General features: G+C 42.6%; 1 protein-coding gene across 5 annotated transcripts in view; it reads left to right on the forward strand.

Moving 5' to 3' along the window:
- The window catches only part of ATG7 (autophagy related 7), a 235,235-nt gene that overhangs the window by 14,090 nt on the left and 196,851 nt on the right, over positions 1-24,294 (forward strand). For 3 of the 5 annotated variants that reach the window (XM_037000410.2, XM_037000405.2, XM_037000408.2), the window contains exons 2-7: positions 10,009-10,180; positions 10,673-10,727; positions 13,633-13,750; positions 15,563-15,640; positions 18,989-19,105; positions 20,328-20,477. In XM_037000410.2, coding sequence (XP_036856305.2) covers positions 10,021-10,180; positions 10,673-10,727; positions 13,633-13,750; positions 15,563-15,640; positions 18,989-19,105; positions 20,328-20,477 — 678 coding nt within the window. In that variant the 5' untranslated portion in view covers positions 10,009-10,020. Of the gene's footprint in view, positions 1-9,089; positions 9,354-10,008; positions 10,181-10,672; positions 10,728-13,632; positions 13,751-15,562; positions 15,641-18,988; positions 19,106-20,327; positions 20,478-24,294 lie in introns of those variants that run through there. The other 2 variants (XM_073231049.1, XM_037000406.2) reach the window with 2 other exon arrangements.

Here is a 24,294-nt window from a genome sequence, read left to right on the forward strand (position 1 = left end):
CAGATATATAAAAAGGGGCAGAATTTGGGGACAAGGTATGTTCAGTTTTGGATTTGTTGAACTTGAGATATCTGTGAGAAGTACAAGTTTTGGTTAAAAGATACTTAAGTGTATGTTTGGAGCTTAGTGCTAGAAATATAGTCCTGGAATTCACCAACTATAGATGTTAATTGATGTAGACAATTAATAATTTTGCTCTTGGGGAAGCTTATAGGCTAAGGAGAGGACTGAGCATGGAAACTTTCAAAAACCAGCAGAAGAGAGGGGGCGGAGCCAAGATGGCAGTGTGAGTAGGACAGTGGGAATCTCCTCCCAAAAACATATATATTTTTGAAAATACAACAAATACAACTAATCCTAAAAGAGAAACCAGAAGACACATAACAATAGCCAGACTACATCCACATGTGCGAGAGCCCAGTGCCTGGTGAAAGGGGTAAGATACAAGTCCCGGCCCGGCGGGACCCGAGCTCGCCTCACCCCAGCTCCCGGCGGGAGGAGAGGAGTCGGAGCAGGGAGGGAGAAGGAGCCCAGGACTGCTAAACACCCAGCCCTAGCCATCCGCACCAGAGCGCAGACACAGCACATGCGTGGAGGGCTGGAAACTAGGGAAACAGGGCAGCAAGACCTCTGAGCGGGTCCCGAAGCTGATGCCCCTGTGACAAAGAAAAGCGAGTGCTTTTTGTAAAGTCTTAAATGGACAGGGATGCAACAGCTGGACAGAAACAACCCAGGCCACAGTCCATCAGCTGGAAATTCCAAGGAAACCCAGGTGCACTAACCCCCTGGGCAACAGCTCTGAGACCCCTCACGGAGGTAAACAGCCAAACAGCCCCCTGTCCATTACCTCTCCTGGGCGCGGCCATAGCAGAGAAGCAGCATGAGGCTGGCCACGCCCTCAGCAAGGGAGCCTCCTCCATACCAGCCAGGCAAGACACAAAGACCCAGTCTACACGCAATTGCCCAATGCAAGCCACTAGGGGTTGCAGTTGTCCCAGTAAAGAAAGGCCAGTAGCAAGTGGAAAGTTTGGCTCTCCCAGCTGACAGTCAATAGCACATATCAACATGAAAAGGCAAAAAAATTTGATCCAGACAAGACTAACCCAGACAGCTTTGGCATCTGCTACATCTTCCCCTGAGAAGGAACCTGGGGAGATAGATTTAACCAGTCTTTCTGAAAAAGAATTCAAAACAAAGTCATAACCATGCTGATGGACTTGCAGAGAAATATGCAAGAACTAAGGAAGGAGAATATAGAAATAAAACAAGCTCTGGAAGGACTTCAAAACAGAATGGACGAGATGCAAGAGACCATTAATGGACTAGAAAACAGAGAACAGGAACGCAGAGAAGCTGATGCAGAGAGAGATAAAAGGATCTCCAGGAATGAAAGAATTCTAAGAGAGCTGAGTGACCAATAGAAACGGAACAATATCCGCATTATAGGGGTACCAGAAGAAGAAGAGAGAGAAAAAGGGATAGAAAGTGTCTTTGAAGAAATAATTTCTGAAAACTTCCCCAAACTAGGGGAGGAAATGGCCTCTTAGACCACAGAGGTACACAGAACTCCCATGACAAGGGATCCAAGGAGGGCAACACCAAGACACATAATAATTAAAATGGCAAAGATCAAAGACAAGGACAAAGTATTAAAGGCAGCCAGAGAGAAAAAAAAGGTCACCTACAAGGAAAACCCATCAGGCTATCATCAGACTTCTCAACAGAAACCCTACAGGCCAGAAGAGAATGGCATGATATACTTAGTGCAATGAAACAGAAGGGCCTAGAACCAAGACTGCTGTATCCAGCACGATTATCATTTAAATGTGAAGGAGAGATTAAACAATTCCCAGACAAGCAAAAGTTGAGGGAATTTGCCTCCCACAAACCACCTCTACAGGGCATCTTACAGGGACTGCTCTAGATGGGAGCACTCCTAAAAAGAGCACAGAACAAAACACCCAACATATGAAGAAGGGAGGAGGAGGAATAAGAAGGGAGAGAAATAAAGAATCATCAGACCATGTTTCTAATAGCTCAACAAGCGAGTTAAGTTAGACAGTAAGATAGTAAAGAAGCTAATGCTGGACCTTTGGTAATGTCAAACTTAAAGCCTGCAATGGTAATAAGTACATACCTCTCAATAATCACCCTAAAGGTAAATGGACTGAATGCACCAATCAAAAGACACAGAGTAATAGAATGGATAAAAAAGCAAGATCCATCCATATGCTGCTTACAAGAGACTCACCTCAAACCCAAAGACATGCACAGACTTAAAGTCAAGAGATGGAAAAAGATATTTCATGCAAACAACAGAGAAAAAAAAGCAGGTGTTGCAATACTAGTATCAGACAAAACAGACTTCAAAATAAAGAAAGTAATAAAAGATAAAGAAAGACATTACATAATGATAAAGGGCTCAGTCCAACAAGAGGATATAACCATTATAAATATATATGGACCCAATACAGGAGCACCAACATATCTGAAACAAATAGTAACAGAACAAAAAGAGGAAATAGAATGCAATGCATTCATTCTGAGAGACTTCAATACACCACTCACTCCAAAGGACAGATCCACCAGACAGAAAATAAGTAAGGACACAGAGGCACTGAACAACACACTAGAACAGATGGACCTAATAGACATCTACAGAACTCTACATCCAAAAGCAACAGGATACACATTCTTTTCAAGTGCACATGGAACATTCTCCAGAATAGACCACATACTAGGCCACAAAAAGAGCCTCAGTAAATTCCAAAAGATTGAAATCCTACCAACCAACTTTTCAGACCACAAAGGCATAAAACTAGAAATAAACTGTACAAAGAAAGCAAAAAGGCTCAAAAATACATGGAGGCTTAACAACACGCTCTTAAATAATCAGTGGATCAATGACCAAATCAAAATGGAGATCCAGCAATTTATGGAAACAAACAACAACAACAACACAAAGCCCCAACTACTGTGGGATACAGCAAAAGCAGTCTTAAGAGGAAAGTATATAGCAATCCAGGCATATGTAAAGAAGGAAGAACAATCCCAAATGAATGGCCTAATGTCACAATTATGGAAATTGGACAAAGAAGAACAAATGAGGGCTAAGGTCAGCAGAAGGAGGGACATAATAAAGATCAGAGAAGAAATAAATAAAATTGAGAAGAATAAAACAATAGCAAAAATCAATGAAACCAAGAGCTGGTTCTTTGAGAAAATAAACAAAATAGATAAGCCTCTAGCCAGACTTATTAAGAGGAAAAGAGAGTCAACACAAATCAACAGAACGAGAAACGAGAAAGGAGAAATCACGATGGACCCCACAGAAATACAAAGAATTATTAGAGAGTCCTATGAAAACCTATATGCTAACAAGCTGGGAAACCTAGGAGAAATGGACAACTCCCTAGAAAAATACAACCTTCCAAGACTGACCCAGAAAGAAACAGAAAATCTAAACAGACCAATTACCAGCAACGAAATTGAAGCGGTAATCAAAAAACTACCAAAGAACAAAACCCCCGGGCCAGATGGATTTACCTCGGAATTTTATCAGACACACAGAGAAGACATAATACCCATTCTCCTTAAAGTGTTCCAAAAAATAGAAGAGGAGGGAATACTCCCAAACTCATTCTATGAAGCCAACATCACCCTAATACCAAAACCAGGCAAAGACCCCACCAAAAAAGAAAATTACAGACCAATATCCCTGATGAATGTAGATGCAAAAATACTTAATAAAATATTAGCAAACCGAATTCAAAAATATATCAAAAGGATCATACACCATGACCAAGTGGGATTCATCCCAGGAATGCAAGGATGGTACAACATTCGAAAATCCATCAACATCATCCACCACATCAACAAAAAGAAAGACAAAAACCACACGATCATCTCCATAGATGCTGAAAAAGCATTTGACAAAATTCAACATCCACTCATGATAAAAACTCTCAGCAAAATGGGAATAGAGGGCAAGTACCTCAACATAATAAAGGCCATATATGATAAACCCACTGCCAACATCATACTGAACAGCGAGAAGCTGAAAGCATTTCCTCTGAGATCGGGAACCAGACAGGGATGCCCACTCTCCCCACTGTTATTTAACATAGTACTGGAGGTCCTAGCCATGGCAATCAGACAAAACAAAGAAATACAAGGAATCCAGATTGGTAAAGAAGAAGTTAAACTGTCACTATCTGCAGATGATATGATATTGTACATAAAAAACCCTAAAGACTCCACTCCAAAACTACTAGAACTGATATCGGAATACAGCAAAGTTGCAGGATACAAAATTAACACACAGAAATCTGTAGCTTTCCTATACACTAACAATGAATCAATAGAAAGAGAAATCAGGAAAACAATTCCATTCACAATTGCATCAAAAAGAATAAAATACCTAGGAATAAACCTAACCAAAGAAGTGAAAGACCTATACCCTGAAAACTACAAGTCACTCTTAAGAGAAATTAAAGGGGACACTAACAAAAGGAAACTCATCCCATGCTCATGGCTAGGAAGAATTAATATTGTCAAAATGGCCATCCTGCCCAAAGCAATATACAGATTTGATGCAATCCCTATCAAATTACCAGCAACATTCTTCAATAAACTGGAACAAATAATTCAAAAATTCATATGGAAACACCAAAGACTCCGAATAGCCAAAGCAATCCTGAGAAAGAAGAATAAAGTAGGGGGGATCTCACTCCCCAACGTCAAGCTCTACTATAAAGCCATAGTAATCAAGACAATTTGGTACTGGCACAAGAACAGAGCCACAGACCAGTGGAACAGACTAGAGACTCCAGACATTAATCCAAACATATATGGTCAATTAATATTTGATAAAGGAGCCATGGACATACAATGGTGAAATGACAGTCTCTTCAACAGATGGTGTTGGCAAAACTGGACAGCTACATGTAGGAGAATGAAACTGGACCATTGTCTAACCCCATATACAAAAGTAAATTCAAAATGGATCAAAGACCTGAATGTAAGTCATGAAACCATTAAACTCTTGGAAAAAAACATAGGCAAAAACCTCTTTGACATAAACATGAGTGACCTCTTCTTGAACATATCTCCCCATGCAAGGAAAACAACAGCAAAAATGAACAAGTGGGACTATATTAAGCTGAAAAGCTTCTGTACAGCAAAAGGCACCATCAATAGAACAAAAAGGAACCCTACAATATGGGAGAATATATTTGTAAATGACAGATCCGATAAAGGCTTGACGTCCAAAGTATATAAAGAGCTCACACGCCTCAACAAACAAAAAACAAATAATCCAATTAAAAAATGGGCAGAGGAACTGAACAGTTCTCCAAAAAAGAAATACAGATGGCCAACAGACACATGAAAAGATGCTCCACATCGCTAATTATCAGAGAAATGCAAATTAAAACTACAGTGAGGTATCACCTCACACCAGTAAGGATGGCTATCATCCAAAAGACAAACAACAACAAATGTTGGCGAGGCTGTGGAGAAAGGGGAACCCTCCTACACTGCTGGTGGGAATGTAAATTAGTTCAACCATTGTGGAAAGCAGTATGGAGGTTCCTCAAAATGCTTAAAACAGACTTACCATTTGACCCAGGAATTCCACTCCTAGGAATTTACCCTAAGAATGCAGCAATCAAGTTTGAAAAAGACAGATGCACCCCTCTGTTTATCGCAGCACTATTTACAATAGCCAAGAATTGGAAGCAACCTAAATGTCCATCGGTAGATGAATGGATAATGAAGATGTGGTACATATACACACTGGAATATTACTCAGCCATAAGAAGAGGGCAAATCCTACCATTTGCAGCAACATGGATGGAGCTGGAGGGTATTATGCCCAGTGAAATAAGCCAAGTGGAGAAAGAGAAATACCAAATGATTTCACTCATCTGTGGAGTATAAGAACAAAGGAAAACCTGAAGGAACAAAACAGCAGCGGAATCACAGAACCCAAGAATGGACTAACAGGTACCAAAAGGAAAGGGACTGGGGAGGATGGGTGGGTAGGGAGGGGTAAGGGGCGTGGAGAAGAAGGGGGGTATTAAGATTAGCATGCATAATGGGGGGGGAGAAAGGGGAGGGCTGTACAGCACAGAGAGGACAAGTGGTGATTCTGCGGCATTTTGCTATGCTGATGAATTGTGAGTGTAGGAGGGTTTGTGGGGGGGACCTGGTATAGGGGAGAGCCTAGTAGACATAGTGTTCTTCATGTAAGTGTAGATTAATGATAACAAAAAAAAAAAACAGTTCCTGTGTGGTGACCTCCAATGAGTTCTACACAATGGTATAAAGGGCATATCAAAGTGTGGGCAAGGGTCTGTTTGTGTTTATACAGAGGATCAAAGCCCAATTTGGCTACCCAGAAAATGAACTAAGATACGATATGAAGAAGAACTTCCAACATCACCACTCTCTGGAAGAGTCATACCAGAAGATGATCATCAAAAAACCTCAAGAAAGATCCAGGCGCTGCTACAGTTGTAGCTGCATTCATCCCACCGTTCCTGGACTTGCCATGGGAATAAAGAAGGAGATATCTAAGCTGGCCTGTGCATACAGTAAAACAACAAATTTGACTGGATCTTTACTGTTGGAACTCAACCAAGAATTAGGAGAAGTGCAAGTTGTAGCGCTCTAAAATCTTACAACTACAGACTATCTACTGTTAAAAGAACATATGGGATGTGAACAGCTCCTAGGAATGGGTTGTTTTAATTTGTCTGATTTCTCTCAGACTGTTCAAGTTCAGTTGGACAATATCCATCATATCATAGAAAAATTTTCACAAATGCCTAGGGTGCCTAACTGGTTTTCTTGGTTTCACTGGAGATGGCTGGTAATTATAGGTCTGCTTTGGTTATGTAACTGTATTCCTATTATGTTAATGTGTGTGCGCAATTTAATTAGTAGTTTAAAACTTATACATGCTTAAGTTACTCTACAAGAAGATATGTCAAAGAAATAATCAATCTTCCCATGTTTTCTTCCATCTGCTACTTCTACAGCTTTTCTTCTTCCTTCCTAATTACAACCCTTAAATAGAATTCGTGCCTCATATTGAATTTACTGAGTATCATAATTCTTCCAAGTGGTAAAGATACCTCAAGACAAATGCTGGGCATAGAAGCCACAGGGCATAAATCTGCAAAGAAGTAAAAAGCTAACCTTTTCAAACAATATGGCTTCTCTCTCACTTACCAACTTTACATTTCCCTGTATGGCCCCGGAAGATGACTGGTTAGCCAGAGACGGGTAAGATTCCTCAAGGAAGGAACAACCTAAGACAGGCACAGTCACAGGGGGGCCATCAGGTGAGAAATTGGGGATCAACAGAGATGAGGCTTAGAACCTCACCCCGCCTGTTTTGAGAGAAATCTCCTGCATCCTTGGATGTTTTATTGCCCTTGTCTAGCTTGGATTAACACTTAGTCTACATGTCCACAACTGATCATCTACATTTGCTCTCTTACAACACTAAACTATGTTTTCTACCTTTATCTTGCATCTACCTACCACTTCAGCATTTAATTAAAAAAATAATAATAATAATAAGGGAGAAATGTGGGATTCACATATAAATCAAGTATAAAAATCAAACAAATATTCATATTTGACGTGATTGTTTATAGTTCATAATGCATGATCAAAACCGAAAGTTTCTGTGATGACTGCCCTTGCACTGTTCACCATGTAAGAACTTATTCACTATGTAAGAATTTGTTCACCATGTAAGAACTTGTTTGCTATGCTTCAGAAGATTGGAGACTGATGAGAATTAGGTTTGGGGTGGATTAATGATTGTGCATTGAGCATTGAGTCCCCTATACAGAATTTTATTGTTGTTAACAACCATTTGATCAAGAAATATGAGAGATGCCCTCTTTAAAAAAAAAAAAAAAACCAACCAGCTGTAGAAAGAAAATACTAGCTGCATTGTGGAGGAAGAAAGGCGAGGAGAGTGATTGGAGGCCCAGGAAACCAAGCAGGATGCTTCTTTCTCAAAGTGTGGGCCCCAGGTCACCTGCAGGAGGGTCTGTTCTCCATTGGCACTGAAGCCACAGTGCATCGGATCCAGCTTTTCTGGGGCCCATGAAAGTAGGAGTGGCCTGGAAAACAAGTGCAGAATTCTGAAAATCAATTCAAATAACTAAAAGCTATAAGTTATTTAATATTGGATGAGGGTGCATTTAAATATGTTTGAAATGATTTAGAGGTGAGTCCTCCAAAAGTAAGAGGGCCAGTGGCCTGAAGGCATCAAGGTAGCATTCAGCTCAAACCAGAAGCTCCTGGGGCACTAGTCAGACTTGGCAGATTCCGCCCATGCTCACCCTTCTCTGTCCTCCCCAGCAGGAGGAGCACAGGCATCCTCATTTTCTAATAAGCCATCAAGGTGGTAAAAGTTTGAAAATCCTTGGTCAGGTGTTGTCTGGAGTGCGATGCTGCAAAGCTATACTAAGGCAGCAGAGAGGTTTAAGGATAGTGATGCACCCCAGCTCCTTCACAGAGACTCTGCTTTCTCCCTGCTCTGCTCCACACTCATGTCCTCTTTCTTGATTTTAGCCTTTTATATAGTGCTAAGTTTTCATTTTACCATATAGACACCATTAGTCCAAAGCTCCCTGTCTCTAACTCTAAAATCGAACAAGTTTGGGAAACTGAAAGCTGTTTAATAATCTTGCACAAAACTCATTCAAAAACCTCTCTGAATAGACGGGAACTGTCTTTTTTTATTTATCCATTGAATGTGACTATTCACACATTCTGCCACAGAAATATTAATCTGTCTGGTCATGGGGCAGTTGGATAAGATGGAAAGTGATGTGACCTCTGTCAGTGTGTTGCTGGTTCACAAGCCCCTCGGGAGCTTTTTAAATGTTGTCTGAAACCAGCACCCCATACTCAAGGGGCAGGGAGAGACCAAAGACGGGCAGGTCACTCCAGATTAGCAGGCTTAATAAGCAAGGGAATTTACATGTAGTGACAAGGAGGTCTGCCACACCTGCCCGCCAAATCTTAACAGTTTATATATTTTTTATGTAACAGTTTATGAAGTCTTCACTGGGTTCAGTCGTGTGAACTGTCCAGATGGTCTCAACACCACATCACTTTCTCAGAACCATGTCCTTGGGGCAGCCTCTGTGAGCAGGGAAAGCAAGCAGAGCCCACACTCCCAGGACGGGGAGGAGGCGAGGAGCCTCTAATGGCCCCGTCCATCTCAAGTCTACTGGCAGTCACGTCTTCTCAATGAGCTCCCCCAACACTTGTGCTTTTTGGAGGCTGCCCAGTTCCTCTAGTCTTGTGCTCCACCAGCTAGGGTATGTGTGCCTGACTGTGCAGGGGATGGAGGGAGTTACAGTGTACACATGCTCGATTGCCGGGAGGGCCAAATTTATTTGATGATTTGAGGGGGAGAATAGAACGAAGTACTAAAATATATACAGTAGAGTAAAATGCAGACCTTCCATGCACTCAAAAGATAAAAGATGAGATTTCAAAGACATTCAGATACTGTGGTTAGGCGAACAGAAACTTCATTCTCCTCAGTGTGGGGTCTCAAGCATGGGCCTCATTGAGAACTCTAACACTTTGCATTGTGTGTTTCTGACTGGCTGGTCTTTGGGTTTGTACTTGAGAAGTTGTCAAGGATCACACAGAATGGAAGAAACTTCTGACACTGTTGAAGAAGGACCAGCCAGTAGCTCATCAGTCAGACCAACTTTAACAAGAAAAGAAGATGCATGAAAGTGAAGGCCAGAAAGACCTCAGAAGAAGGCTCTTACTTAGCAAAATCAATTGTGCTGTCAGGAGGCTAAACTTGGCAACATAGACAAATGACTCGGGGTGATTTTCAATGTCGTGTCTTTAGGGAGCCTGTATGTCCTTCATTACTTTTTGTTTGTCATTTGTCTTGAGTAAGCATCACTACAAATGTTCTTTCTTACCATGTTTTGTGCTGTTTTGCTTTTTAAGTAGCAACAAGTAATGGCAGCAGCCACGGGGGATCCTGGACTGTCCAAATTACAGTTTGCCCCCTTTATCAGTGCCCTGGATGTTGGATTCTGGCATGAGCTGACTCAGAAGAAGCTGAATGAGTATCGGCTGGATGAAGCTTCTAAGGACATTAAGGGTTATTACTACAATGGTAGGTGACTGTAAATTCTGTCTTCCTTCATCTTCTCTCCTCTTCTCTGCCCTTGACTATAGGGTCAGCTTGGCTTTAGAAAGGGATGCCCTGGGCTTTTCTAATTAATGATCTGCATTGGTTTCTTTTTTGCTTCCTGACTTTTGACCCACATTCATTTTTACTTCTTTCCTCTGTTGTGGGGAAAAGAAAGAGTGTAGTGAAACCCAAGTTATTAATGCAAAGAATTAATAGTGATTATTTAGTATTGCTGGGGGGAGGAGATTGGAAATAATATTTTCCTTGAACCTTTTTAAAAAATATTCTTGACACAGCCTCACATTTGCAAGACCTCTGTCATCTTCTGCTAAGTCCCTGTTGGGTATGGATAACCAGGAATTGGATGGGATGCTTTGGGCTCACCAAAGAGAACAAAATCATTTGCAAATGTTTTTGTTAAGAATACAGCTATTACCAACTTATAATCGAAAATGTGATAATGCTTCTGTCCAGGTGATTCTGCTGGGCTGCCAGCTCGTTTAACATTGGAGTACAGTGCTTTTGACATGTGAGTATTTTTTGCTCAAAATCTAAAGTAAAGAACGCTCTTCGTTTTTGTCAGGATTGAGCAGTTTAAACCTCCCACGTAGGTGGACTGTACACGGACCTAGGAGAGCTCCCCGTGAGCAGGGCCTGCTCCTCATGACTCTCTTGTATCCCCTGTAGCAGAGACAAATGCTAGATGCTTAGGACTGTCCAAGCAGATGTTTGTCTGAGCCTCTTAGGTGCCAAGTACCATCCAGATTGATTGACACTTGGATAATATCCCACCTTCTTTTGATTGTAGTGAATATTTTGTGATCCTTTATTGGCATCTCTTGACTTACTCCTATAGTTCCTTAACCGTGGACATCTGTAAATGTTTATTAAGCCACTTCTGTATACAATCCACTGTGCAAAGCGTTATGGGGATATTCAAAGAAATATGACAAACATCTTCAAAAAGGTTTTTTTCCCCTTGTTGGGGGCCATAGGGAGTTGCTGGAGGGAAAACAGACATATATTGACTTAATTAGGGGCATTTTCACATACAGAAGCCTTTCTGACTTTCCAGGTGTGATTTTTCTCTTTTCAAAATGAGGAAACCATGGGTCAGAAGGTCATATGGCTTGTCCAAGGTCACATGTGACTAAATTTAGGAAGCAAGGGTGAGAGAAAAGTAAAATGTGTTTCTGAGGTTGCAGTCTGAATAGCTGGGAATATTTTGTTACCTTCTACAGAAACAGAGAAACCAGGAGGGGGATACAGTTGTAGGAGGACCCAAGTGTGGTTTAGAACATGCTGAGTTTGAGATGACAGTATCCAGTAGAAATGTTTAAGAGGCACTGGAGTTTAGGAGGAAGGGTCATCCATGGAGAGGAGGAGGTCATGAAGCCAGAAGAGAGGAAAAAACTAGTGTGTAAGAAGAACAAAGGGCCAAAACAGTGAATGGGCCTGGTGAGCAATCACTCTTTATTCCTCTGCATTCTTCCCTTCTCTGTCCTCCCAGCCCCAGGCAACAGTGAATCTACTTGCTGCTTTTGGATTTGTCAATTCTGGACATTTCATGTAAGTGGAATTGTAGGAAATTAAACTAGTACATGTCCAGGATCAGAATTTGTATTAAATCTGTTTCTGAGTCTAATGCTCTTCCCACTCCTCATCTGAGCCACCTCCTTGTGGAACAAGTGTAACTTGAGTCTGCAGAAACTGGTAGAATGACTTAATCTCCGTGATCACTTTAACTTGTTAATTAAATTAAATTAATTAACTCCCTGGCCACCTCCCCTGGTGGAACTTAAGGCATGAAAAATGCTTCTCCTTTGAAACTTCAGCTTGTCCTCGTGAGTTAACCCGTGTGAGTGCTGATGTTCTGGGAGCCTAGCCGTCCTGGCAGTCGCTTGAATTCTTGTGATGTAGTTTCTTCCGCTCGTAGAACAAGGCTTTGGCATGGCATTCACACATCTGGGACATCTGGGCACTTAGGAAGAAAGGTCCCTTCCTCCTCTTGCACTTGTATCCAGATTAGATCAGAGCATCCTTCCATTTCAGCAGGAATTTCATACAGCCAGTCTGAATGGAGGAGACCTAGTTTACCAACTGCTCTGCTTCCTTCTTCCCGCTGGGCTGAGCCTTGCCCCTTTGTCATTTCTCCTGCTCCTCAGGGCTCGCTCTGATGTCCTCATCTCACCTGGATGGAAAGCTCTTGACGAGAGTAGCAGAGCGACAGCCTATAGTTTGCTGAGTCAGCAGCTGCCAAGGGAAGGCTCTGGCAGCTGAAGGCTGCTGCTTCCCCAGGACGTGGCATTCGAGCCTTACAGACAGCATATGACAGAGTCCTTGTCACCCATTGCACCCCTCCACACCTCTTCTAGGGTTAGATTTCTTCTGGTGGCTCCTCTGAACCCAGTTTTATGCATATTCTGAATGAAGAGCCACAGGCTTTTAAACCATCCAGCCACCATCAGTGTAGTCAGTAAAAATGCATTCCCTCCTCAGTAGTTGTAACAACAGTAGGCTACTAATGAAATATTTCCTTTTAGCATCTGTAACCTCCAAACCACAAGTTCATCATTTCAGATAGGAGACCAGATTTTTCCACATCAGAGCTTATATTCAGAATCAGCTCCTCTCCTCTCCTACTTTGGTTTCTCTGAAGACCATGAGGCTGTACAGGCTGTGTGGAGTGTGGTCCGTGGGGCGTGGCAGATTGGCAGGGAGCTCAGGGGAAGCACATTTGTCTGTGCAACTCAGACACCCCCAAGGCTTTGCTCCGCAGTGGCTCTGTGCAGAGCCTGTGTGGGCTGGGCTAGGTCTGGGGAGCCTAGGAGAGGGAGACACATTCCCTGCCCTCAGGGAGCTTACTGTCCTCCAGTTGGGTGTATTTGACCATCAGTCTTGAAAACACTCTAAAATACTTCATGTACCAGTATTTCTGTTTCATGTGCCAACCCTTCCCAGAGAAGTGGGGAGATGGTTTCCTGGAAGAGGAAGATTGGAGCAGGGCCTTGGAGCACAGGAGGGTGTAAGAAGATTGTGGACAGTACAGTACCTTGGGAGTCAACTAGTTCTGCCTTCAGATTCCAGCTCTGCCTATTTTTATGTGACCCTGGACAAGTCACTTAAATCTTTAACTGGGAGACAGAATTGTTGTACAGTTCTTGGCATACTGGGAGCTCCATTGATGTTTTCCTTTCAGATTAAAGATGGGAAAGAATGAAAAATAGGAAATGAACTTCTGTTTGGGGGCAGTGGGAGAAAGCATGCACCTGCTTTTAGCTACTCAGCGAAGATACTCATCTTTTTCAAACCATCAGTCTTCTCTTTGCCCTCCGAGCACGGTCCTCTGTCTCCCAGGGTTGTGCAGCTTTCTCTGTCCCTGTTGGCTCTCAGTCAGGGCTGTGTCTGCTTAACCTTGTTTGTCTTGTGCCCAGGTGTGCTCCCACTCCCGCCCACTGCTGCCGGGCTGTCGGGACACTATATAACACCAACACACTTGAGGCTTTCAAGGCTGCAGATAAGAAGCTACTTTTGGAAGAAGCCGCAAACGAGGTTAGCTGGGAAAAGATGATGTATCTGTCACATTTTCTGTGGTTGTGGCAGGCTCAGTGTTTCTGATTGGGTGTATGGCTCTGTCACAGAAACTAGCATATAGTCGGTACCTGGGGATAGCTGCAGGCTTTGGCTCATTTCCCCAGAGAGAACACTTCCCACTCTCCTCCTTGTTAGTGGGAAGGTCAGGAGAAGACACCTGGGCTCTTGCCTGGGGACACGCAGGAAGTGGCAGGGCAGTGGGTGTCAAGCTCTGCAGCTGCTCTCCAATAGCATTTTGAAAGCAGCTTGACCTCCCTCAGTGTCTGAATGCATTTGGGTTCTCTGTTCTTTGTGACCCTCGGAGAGGCTTTCCAGTCCTAAGCACTGCTGTCAGAGATGGTCGTCTAGCCTCTCCCTTACCCTCAGGGCTAATTAACTCTGTACCCGCTATACAGGGCCCCTTGTGGCTTGGCCTCTGTGGCCTTCCTGTCCTTCCACTCGTGCCCTCACCTTCTCTGCCCCATCACAGCACAGCAGTTCAGATTCCTTCACCTGCTTTTGTTCCCTCCTCTGTCCTTGGGACATTATGTTCTCTCTGCCTGGAACCTCTTTCCTTTCCTTTTTTGTATCTGATGAGTGTGAGGAATTAAAGTGGGGGACAGTTTATCCCATCCCCTCTAACCCACTGAATCAAGGAGTCTTCACACTACTCTGAAAAAACAAGAGTGTCTTTTTTTATGTGGGTGCCATGGTCGGAGGAGGAAGTCACCACCTGTGATCCTCAGGAAGGTGGTCCCGTATGTCGCCTCGAGATGGATGCAGCCTGTGACTCAGGAGATGATGGTTTTCCTTGGCCTGAGGCTTGACTGCTCCCGAGCCCCTACTTTGGCTGCACACTTCAAAGGGCCTCCAAAGAGTTGGATCAGGGCTTAATCCATTATCAAAAACATCAGGTTGCTCCCCACAGGAATTCCCCGGGCTCAGCCCTTACCTCCCCTCTCAGTTTATCAGAAGCAGGGACCTGCTCTTCTGTGGTCCTGCTTCTCTAAGGCTCTTATTTCAATGACAGGACTTCTCTTTAGTGGCTTTTATTGGTGCAACCACTTGTCTTGCCTAGTGACACAAAATTTTGTAACTAATCTTAGCTACTGTAACATCTGTGATCAGCAGCTGTGACCAATACCAGCTTCTGCTTCCCATCACAGAACTTTCTGAGTGTTTGTAAACTTGAAATTCATTCTCTGTCCTTCATATCTCATAGAAAGATAATCCCAAATAAGACTTCAAGAAATCTTGGCATAATTCAAACCACTGCCTCCCAGGACCTCTCCCTGATTCCTTTTCCCTCCTGCCTCCCCAACCAAGTTTGGTGCTCCTCCCGGGAAGGCCGTGTTCTCCTGTGGTGGCACGTTCTACCTAGCAGTGTCCACAGAGGTTAATGCCCATCTTGCTCACTAGATTATACACTTTCTGAGGGATGGGACTGTGTCTTTTATTTCTGTAACCCTGATATGCCTAGTATGTAGGAGGCAATCAGTTAAATAGTTGTTGAAGGAAATAATGAAGGCATGAAAATGGCCTGATGCTGAGACCCTCTGAGAGGAGGTGTCTGGGTTTTGCCTCTTTGCTCAGCCTCTGCGGGGAGTGCGGCTGGTGGAGAGGCCATGTGAGCAGGTGGAAAGAAGTAACCACCTGCGTGGTGCCTGGGGTCAGTGGTGCCGGGCTCTAGAGAAGAAGAGCTTGGCGCTTCTCAGCTCCGTGCTTCACTTGAGAGTGAGAAGCTTAGAGATGCCTGATAACCTGTCTTGACACTCTTCTTTCTTCTGGCAGATATGGGAATCCATCAAATCAGGTGCCGCTCTTGAAAACCCTGTCCTCCTCAATAAATTCCTCCTCTTGACATTTGCAGTAAGTAAATGGACTTGGTTGCTGTTACACAGCTGAATGCCCTGAGCACGGCCCAGTGTGCCCCTAGGCCAGTCTGTGCTCCTCTCTCCGAAGATGCTGTGTTATTCCAGTCAGAGCTGTTAAAGAAACACTCATTTGATTAGTGGCCCCATAGTGCTGCCACTTACTACCAATGCAGAATTAATTCACTCTCGCTGGTCATGCTGGTAGCAGTTACATGATTTATATAACACAGGGGCCCAACTCTTGTCATTCAGGACAGGATAAAGGCAGGTTCAGGAAGTAGTGTTCCTTGTTGCTAATGTCTTTGTTAAATACTGTCCTGTGGAGCTCAGTTGCTGGGTGCACTGGCATAGGGAAAAGGGGATGTCTTGGGGTCCTGCCTTCCTCCAAGCAGCTGTGGGACTAGATATCACACTACATAGCTCGTCCACACAGTTGTAGTTTTCTAAGAAAGGCTTTGTGTAAGTGATATCTAATTAAAATGAAAATTCTAGCAGCTTTGAAGAGGAAAAGAAGTCACATTAGGGTAATATCTGCTGTCTAGGGAAGTAGGGGGAGGGACCTGGTTTCAGTGATAGGAAAAGGTAAGGATTGATTTTAGAGATGCCAGCTACATGCACACACACATTCATGTATATATGTGTGTGTACATCTCTGTATTTCCGCATATAAAATACATGTATATACCTACATATAAAACTAACTTACCCTTTATGATTATGTTGATTATAATATTCCATCAAGTGTATGCTTGAGAGACTCTTGTACATCTAGGTTGTTTCCAACATTCACTATTTTTAAAAAATGCTGCAGTGACCAATATTGGCCCTACTGATTTTATTTTATTTTATTTTTGCTGTTCTTTTTATTTGGTCAGAAAAAATTCTTTGGGCATATAAACATACTGATGCCAACTTTAGTAAGTGTGTTATTTCACCACAGCTTCATTGGCTGTGGATAGTGACCCTCTTCCCCACAATTTTTCCTTCTCTTTGCCAAGTTGCAAGTCTTACCTCTCTTCCCTGACACCAGGTTCTAATCCTCCGTTTCTTCCGAATGCTGCCTCTGATTTGCTGCCCAAGGCAAAGGAGAGAATGATAGGAATCTAACTGGAGGCTGTACCAAAGGGCAGCTATCTATAAGGAACACATTTTCTAACAAGTTATAATGCTTTCTGTGTAGTAGTGGGAGAGATGGGAAAATGCTTAACTTCTTCATGGGCTTCCTGCGTGCAATTTGGCATTGGTAGTTTGTAAATTTGAGGAATTTTACAGGTTTGCAACTAGGATAGATATAGCTAATGACAGTTAAAGATTTCTGGTTTTGCTATTTAATATCAATACATTTGTGTACGGAGACTTCTGGTTAGTAGAATCTAATGACAGTTTGCATTTAAGAAGAAAACTAGCATTAGCTCTTAACATTTCAAGGCATTTCCTAGAGTTGGTTTGTGTTGGCTTTGATGCCCTTTATACTGAGCATTCTTAGCCTGCCTTTAAAAAAATTTAAAATCTCTTATCTTTTAAAATCTTCTAACCAAAGGGCTTTATGTTTAATTTAATCGAGATCCTTTGTATCCTGAAAAGAATTCTAAGAAATTCAAGCCTTTTGACTTTTGAAGGTGACCTGATAAAGCTTCTTAGAAGTTATGAAGTCCTTTGTCTTGAATTGTTTAACCTTTTACTAAAGATTTAAAGATCGCTTCTGACAAATCATTTAAGTACAAGGAAGAGAGAATAATCTCTGAAGGTGTTTCTGCTTTTCTTTCTGCTGTTTTTAGGACTTAAAGGACTAGATCCTTCACTAGCTTCAGTTCTGTAGTTTGTTTTGCTATTGTCGAAAGGAAATTTGTTCTTAGTTGATCAATTAGTGGCAGAATTAGCGACTGTGGAAAGTATAATTACTAGACTTTTCTGGACACATGTTTATATATGTTTAAATTTAAGAAGTCATCTAGTATATCATTTGTATGAAAAGTTCAGAATCAGCAAGTCCAAAGAGACAGAAAATTGACTAGTGGTTCTTGGGGCTGTGGAGTGGTGGGAATGGGGAGTTTCTGTGAACAGCTTTCTAAGTATAAACTAATGGGGAGTTTCTGCTGTTGGGGTTTCTTTTTGACGTGATGGAAACTTTTTGGAATTGGTGGTAATGGTGGTATGACCTTGTCAGTTTACTAAAAAACCATTCAGCTGTACACTTTAGCATGGTGTATTGTACGGTATATGAATTATAGCTCAAGACAAAATTGCCAAACAACCATCCACTCTGTATTCTTGGCAAGATTAAAGAAGAAATATTAATTAGCCAAGTAAACTGCATAGTGGTCAGTATTAACAGACCAGTGGGGAAGCTGCCAAGTACCCACGTAACTGTGGGCTCCTACCACTGAGCGATTCTGGCTTTAAGTGATGTGGGAGTTTGAGGCAAAAGCATTCAGCCTGAGTGGGAATGGTGTCTAGGCCAGCTGCACGAGACACCACCCTGCATCACTTCCCCTGGGTGGAGCAGCGGATACACCCCTGAGGACGAACTCTCCCACATCGTGGATGCTCCTGAGTTCTCAGAGCCTCCTCTGTGCTGTACATGCAGTTAACCACGCACTCACTTTGTCTCTGCTCCACACCGTGAGCTGCCTGAGGACTTGGCTGGGTTTTATTCATCTTCTTACTGTCAGAGTGTCTCGTCTTGCCTTATGCATAGTAAGTGCTTGATGGTTGTTGACTTGAATTTCCTCAGTAAGGCATTTCTGAAAGCAGTGTTGTATTATCTCAAGCATATGTAGATTATGATTAGCACAGATCCTTTAATAACAGTCTTAATTTGTTGGATTGTGAAGAGGCGGATAAATGTTTTGGGAGGCCATGATCACCCCACCCCTGTTGGTGCATTGAATACTGTGGACAAAAGCTTGATGGAGTTTGGGAAGCAGAATTCTGCTCCTCTCTCGGCCTCTTCATGTCTTTGTTCTGTTCAAGTTCTTCACCCTTCTCTAAGCTTCAGTTTTCTGTCTGTAAAATGGGATGAATATAGTTAGCTTCCAGGGTGGTTTTGAGTATTAAATACTGATGGTGATAATGTCAACTGCCTGATGAACACTTTCTGTTAGCAAGTGGCCAATAGAGAATATTGTTTATCAGGATATATTAGTGCATGGTGTAGGGGAGTATTTTGGGATAAAGACAGAAATTCTGTATTCTGTCCTCAGTTCTGTTGGAGATGAGAATTTCTGACAAGTGTGTTTCAGTTTTCCTGTCTTGCATGGCTCTGGGATGGTTATATTAATAGATGCACTTCAGCTTAATTATGGTGCTATACTGATACGATATCTTACATTCTTCCTTCTAGGATCTAAAGAAGTACCACTTCTACTATTGGTTTTGCTTCCCTGCTCTCTGCCTTCCAGAGAGTATACCCCTCATTCAGGGGCCAGTGGGCTTGGATCAAAGGTTTTCACCAAAACAGGTATCAGCAAATAAAACAAAATGCAAGTAAAATTGAGTTTAACATGCATGAGCAGTTTATTCTGTATCATCCTAAAGACAAATAGGCACTAGTCTGGATGAAGAGGTTGTCACTGTGGAATTCTCCAAAGATGGTTCTAGGAGCTGATTTATTTACCAAATATTTGTAAAATCATTTTGAAGAAGTAGTAAGCAATACTTTTCCATGTTTTCAGTGACATGTGGCAAAATGCTAAGCTAGTAGGGAGGACTTACAGGAACATTCTGAAAGACTGCAAGAATTTGCCAAGATGTGGTCTTCACTTTCAGTGTGGGGGTTATGAAGCAATATACTTTGGAAAGAGAGTCTTTGAAACCAAGTCATACCAAATCATGGAACTTGTACATCAGGAATGATACACACCCAGCTAGTCTGCAGTGTAAGGAAGGTTGTAGGTCATTAGAGATGGTCCTAAGAAGAGCTATGAAAATAATCCGGCCAGTAGAACACATACCCTAAGCGAAAGCATTCTGATCATTGCAGAGGCAAAGGTTGAATGGTGAGATGATTTGAATCCATGAAGTGTACCAGCCACTGAAATCCTGAATTCTAAAGCCAGGGAGAAACCCTTACTAACTGAAAAATAATAATAATCTCATTGAGGACAAATATCAGAGGTTGTGGTTTTGTGGGACTAATTTCCTAAGAAATATAAGTGAGGGAAAAGGACTATATATGGGGATTGACTCCTAGTGGGGATGGGGTTTCTTCTGGGGGGACAAAAAAAAGTGTTCTGAAATTACAGTGGTGAGGGTGGCATAGTTGTGCGGCCATGCTAAAACCAGCATTGAATTGGGCACTTTATGTGGGCGAATTGTATGGTAAGTGAAGTGTGTTTCAGAAAAGCTGCTAAGATTATGGAAAGGTTCAGGCAAAATTCATCAGTGGTAGATTCATGCTTGGTCCTGCCAGGACCGTGTTTGGGTACAACGCTGAACCTCTGTGGTTGGCATCTTAGGGAACCACCATGCTGTGACATGACATGTCCCTCTGAGCCTCTAAGACAGGTTACATACAAGTGTATTATTTGAGGCACTTTAATGTTCATTTGCTGTAAAAGAGTGACAGGGGTATGTTCAGTCATTTCCCGTCTTCTGGCTTGAAAGTACCTTGTATGTTAATTTTTAGCACAGAGCTAGATATATAATTGTCTGGAGCATAACTCAATGTATTCTGTTTTCAGATCCAAGCCCTCAAGCGTGCTTATGATGATCTTTGTCAAACAGAAGGAGTCCCAGCGCTCCCTTACTTCCTAATCAAATATGATGAGAACACAGTGTTGGTTGCCTTGCTGAAAAACTACAGTCATTTCTTCCAAGGTCGAAGGACAAAGGTCAGAGAAACTTTGAGTATCATTTTATTGTCCAGTAAAAACCCATAAAAAAATCTGATGTTCATGCTGTGATAGACCACTGCAAAACTCAAACTCATTTAGATTTCTTTAGCCCTGTAAAGCATGTTTCAGAACATTCTTTATCTTCACCCTCTCCCACCCCTGCAGTTCCTCTGGGCTCTTTCCTCCAGATTTTCCTATCTCTGTTATGCCTCTGAGTAATTCTGGGGTCCTTTCTTCCTGTTAGGGATAAAGTTATTTCAGTTTTCCTTCCTGATACATTTTGTATCTCTTACTCTGTTTTAGCTTATTCCCAGAGTCATATTCCCAATTGTAGTTCAGGCCCTGTTTATCTCACTCTTGGACCCTGAGAGTCCTGTTCCTTCCACCTTGCACAGCACTGCAGTAGAAGGACCTTCCTCAAACTGTTCACCTTCACTGTATCATTCACCAATCAAGAGTTAATGGTGTCTTCCTTCTAGCCCCACCCTACCTTTCCTGCCTCATTTTCCACGAATTTCCTCAAAAACCATTGGCTCCAGCTAAGATTGTCTGTTTCGCCAGACCACCTCCCTAATCAAATATGTCTATAGATTTTTCTATGTCTCTCTCAGTCCTTGTGTTATGTCATCTTCCTGAAACATATTCCACCTGTGAAAATCCTAAGACACTGTCTCTCCTTTTTGAAATCCTGCCTCCATGGTGAGGCTTTTCATGGTGTGGCCGTTTGTGGTCTGTCCCTTTCTGATCTCAATGCCCTTATTTCCTGATCCTCATTTACTGTTCTCCACTCCTTCATACAAATTACTTTTTGTGCTATATTAGACTGTGAGCTCCTAGAGGACAGGGACCATATCTTCTGTCTATGTGTCTGCATAGTGTCTAGCACATGACTCAGACCCTCAATACAATTATGAATGAATGGAGTACTCTGTCTTTTAGATGCAAGAGATATACAGTGAGCTGTCTTAGCCACACAGGGGATTATAGACCAAAATTTAAAAATTGGTGAGTATTATGAAGTTATGAAGTCAAGTGGGGCAACTTCAGTAGCCAAGTAGATACATTAGAGCTGAGAAGAGAGAGTTCTAACTGATGTCCCAATTATTCCTTAGCCTGCCTTAAGGTACCATTTTTTAAGTACATTTTTTTTCTCAGCTACATTAGCATTTTCTTTTTCAGAGGGAGCCCTTTTTAAATTAATGTCTGAGCACTGAATTTTTATTAAAATTCTCTTTTCCCCCCAGGAAATTTCTCCAGAACTGTAGCTAAATTAGTAGAAATGAGATCAACCATTAATAATTTGAAGTCCAAGCTAGCGTGAGGTCCTTTTGTGATAACAGGCAGGGTGAACGGCCTGTGCTTGAAAGCAACTGTAGATCAGGCTGTGTGTGGTAAATAAGTGGTCCTCATTCAAAGTGTAGCTCTACCAAAATAATGATAATTTGCTGAGCACTCCACAGTTTAAAAGGGGCTTTCACATACTTGATCTCGTAATAACCTTGTGAAATAGAAGTTATCAGTATCTGTATTTTCTGTTTGATGGAAATGAGGCTCCAAGCCCCACAGCCAAGGCCTGATTACAGAGCCTGTGGCCTTTCTTCCCTGCCATTCTCTCATCATTTGGGTAGAGGCAGTCTCTGCTGGACCCTTGAAATCAAACTGACCTGGATCTGTACCCAACACTGCCACACAGAGCTCTGTGACCTTGGGGGTTTGCATAACCTTTCTTCACCTCAGTCCGTCTGTTAAATGGTGGTGGTACTACCTCCTACAGGGCTCCATGAAGATGAAACATGATGATGTGAAAAAAATGCCCGGCACATGGCAGGTGCTCAGTGTGTAACCACTTCCTTTCTTCCTCAAGAAAACAGCAGCGAATTTTCAAAGAATGAATAGATCTCTGGAGTGTCCTGGCTGTGGACGAGTTTGCTGGTGCCCTGATCCAGAGACCAACCATGTGCTGGGCACAGCGTCCTTCCCTTGGTTAGGGTGGTATCTCAGGAAAGCTCAGCACATATGTTGGGCATCTCCTTAGAAGCCAGAAATTGTGAGAGATGATTATAGCTGTTCTCCGGACCTGAGGCCTTCTAGGAGGAGGTGAGACCTTGACCTGTGGAATGTTAAACTAGAAATTCAGGTAACAGAAGAGAAATGCCCATGAAATGATCCAGGTGATACTTTGGTTATTTAATCTATGCCCTGTCTTGTTCTAGAAAGGATCACCAGAAGCTGTGCACATGGGTGTCCTCATAGGAGTCACATAGTCTCCTACTGTACTGCCCTATCTGTGGTTCTCAGTGTCCCGTCCATCCCTCACACTGCTGCGCAAATGCATTTATAACATGTAAAATTGATTGTGTCACTCATCTACCGAAAACCCTTCCACAGTTCCTGCCATCTTCAAGACAGTTATAGCGACCTGGCTTGGCATTCAAGGCCTCTTCATACCTGGCTCCTGTGTCTGTCTAACCTCATCTGATATTCCCTAGTTGGAGGGCTCAACTTTGCCCTCCAAATGCCCTGTACCTCCCCCATCTCTCTGCTTTCTCATGCCTTTCTGTTGCCCACCTGGCTGACTTCTCATCTCCCACTCTAACCCCCAACCCCGGTTTATCACCCCCCAGTACTGGCTGATTCTGCACACTGTTCCATAGCCCTCTTCTGGGATCTGGTAGCAGCCTGTCTCCTAGCACCGAATGAGCTTAGCTGTAATTGGTCTGCTTATCTGCCTACCCACATCCCCAGCTCGCCTGTGAGCCACCATACCACAGACACCATGCTTCACCTGGCACTGTGCTCAACATTGAATGTGATGCCAGCCACTTAATGGGCACATGATGGGTGAATGTTAAGAGGAGAGAGATAAATGGGGTCTGGTACATCACAGAAGGCTTCAGGGGAAAGTAGGACTTGAGCAGAAGAACCCTGAAGAAATAACTTCTGTGAAACCTGTATATCATTTCACTTGAAATGGTTCCTTCTTTTATGGTCTTAATCTCCTTCAATCTTTTTCACTTAATTTCAGTTTCTCTCTAGTGTACTTTGAGTCGTAAGGTTCCCTCTAAAGTTTTTATCCTCTTCTTCCATCAAGAGGTATTCTTTTCAGTGTGAACTCCTGCCTTTGGGCTGTGCAGTCACAGTGTTCCCCATGACAGGCAAAGAAGCACCCGCTTTTTTCCTGCTTAGTTTACAGCATGTGTGGAGGAGTAGGAAGGCCAGACTTCCGGTCCCAAGTGCAACTTCATGAGCCAAGCCCTCTGAGTCTGTTTCCTTAGCATATACAAGCATATAGTGATCACACCCTCCTTATAGGTAATTGTGAGAATTAAGAGATGACAGATAGAAACGGGTTTCATTAAGTTTTACTCCCACATTGTAATTGTTCCCGGTGTATTTTCTTAAAATATCAGTGTCCATTTTCAAAGGAAAATTCTTTTCTTTGGACTAACCTCAGTGTCCAGCTGTTTCATAAAAATGGCATTTTTGAGGCCCAGAGTCATGCAGCCAACTTTACTTTTACCAAAGAAAGGCAAACTTTCTTGCTTTTTTGGTTTTTACAAAGCCAGAAGAAGTGAGAAACGGTCTGCCTGAAGGAGAAGTCCCCCCTGAGATTTGCAGGCTTATCAGTTCCAGAGCCCCTGAACATCCAGGAGGGTTTTACTAGTTCAGTGATGGTGCTTTCTTAACCTGAAAGCTCATCAAATGCACCTTTGATGATTTCCTCTCATTTCTGGGGTGACAACGGCTGTTGTAATTTCTGGGGTGACTTACGTTTGTTAAGGTGATTCCTCAATATCAAACATCTTTGACTGTG

The sequence above is a fragment of the Manis javanica genome, chromosome 3 (genome assembly GCF_040802235.1).
Source record: "Manis javanica isolate MJ-LG chromosome 3, MJ_LKY, whole genome shotgun sequence".
NCBI lineage: Eukaryota > Metazoa > Chordata > Mammalia > Pholidota > Manidae > Manis > Manis javanica.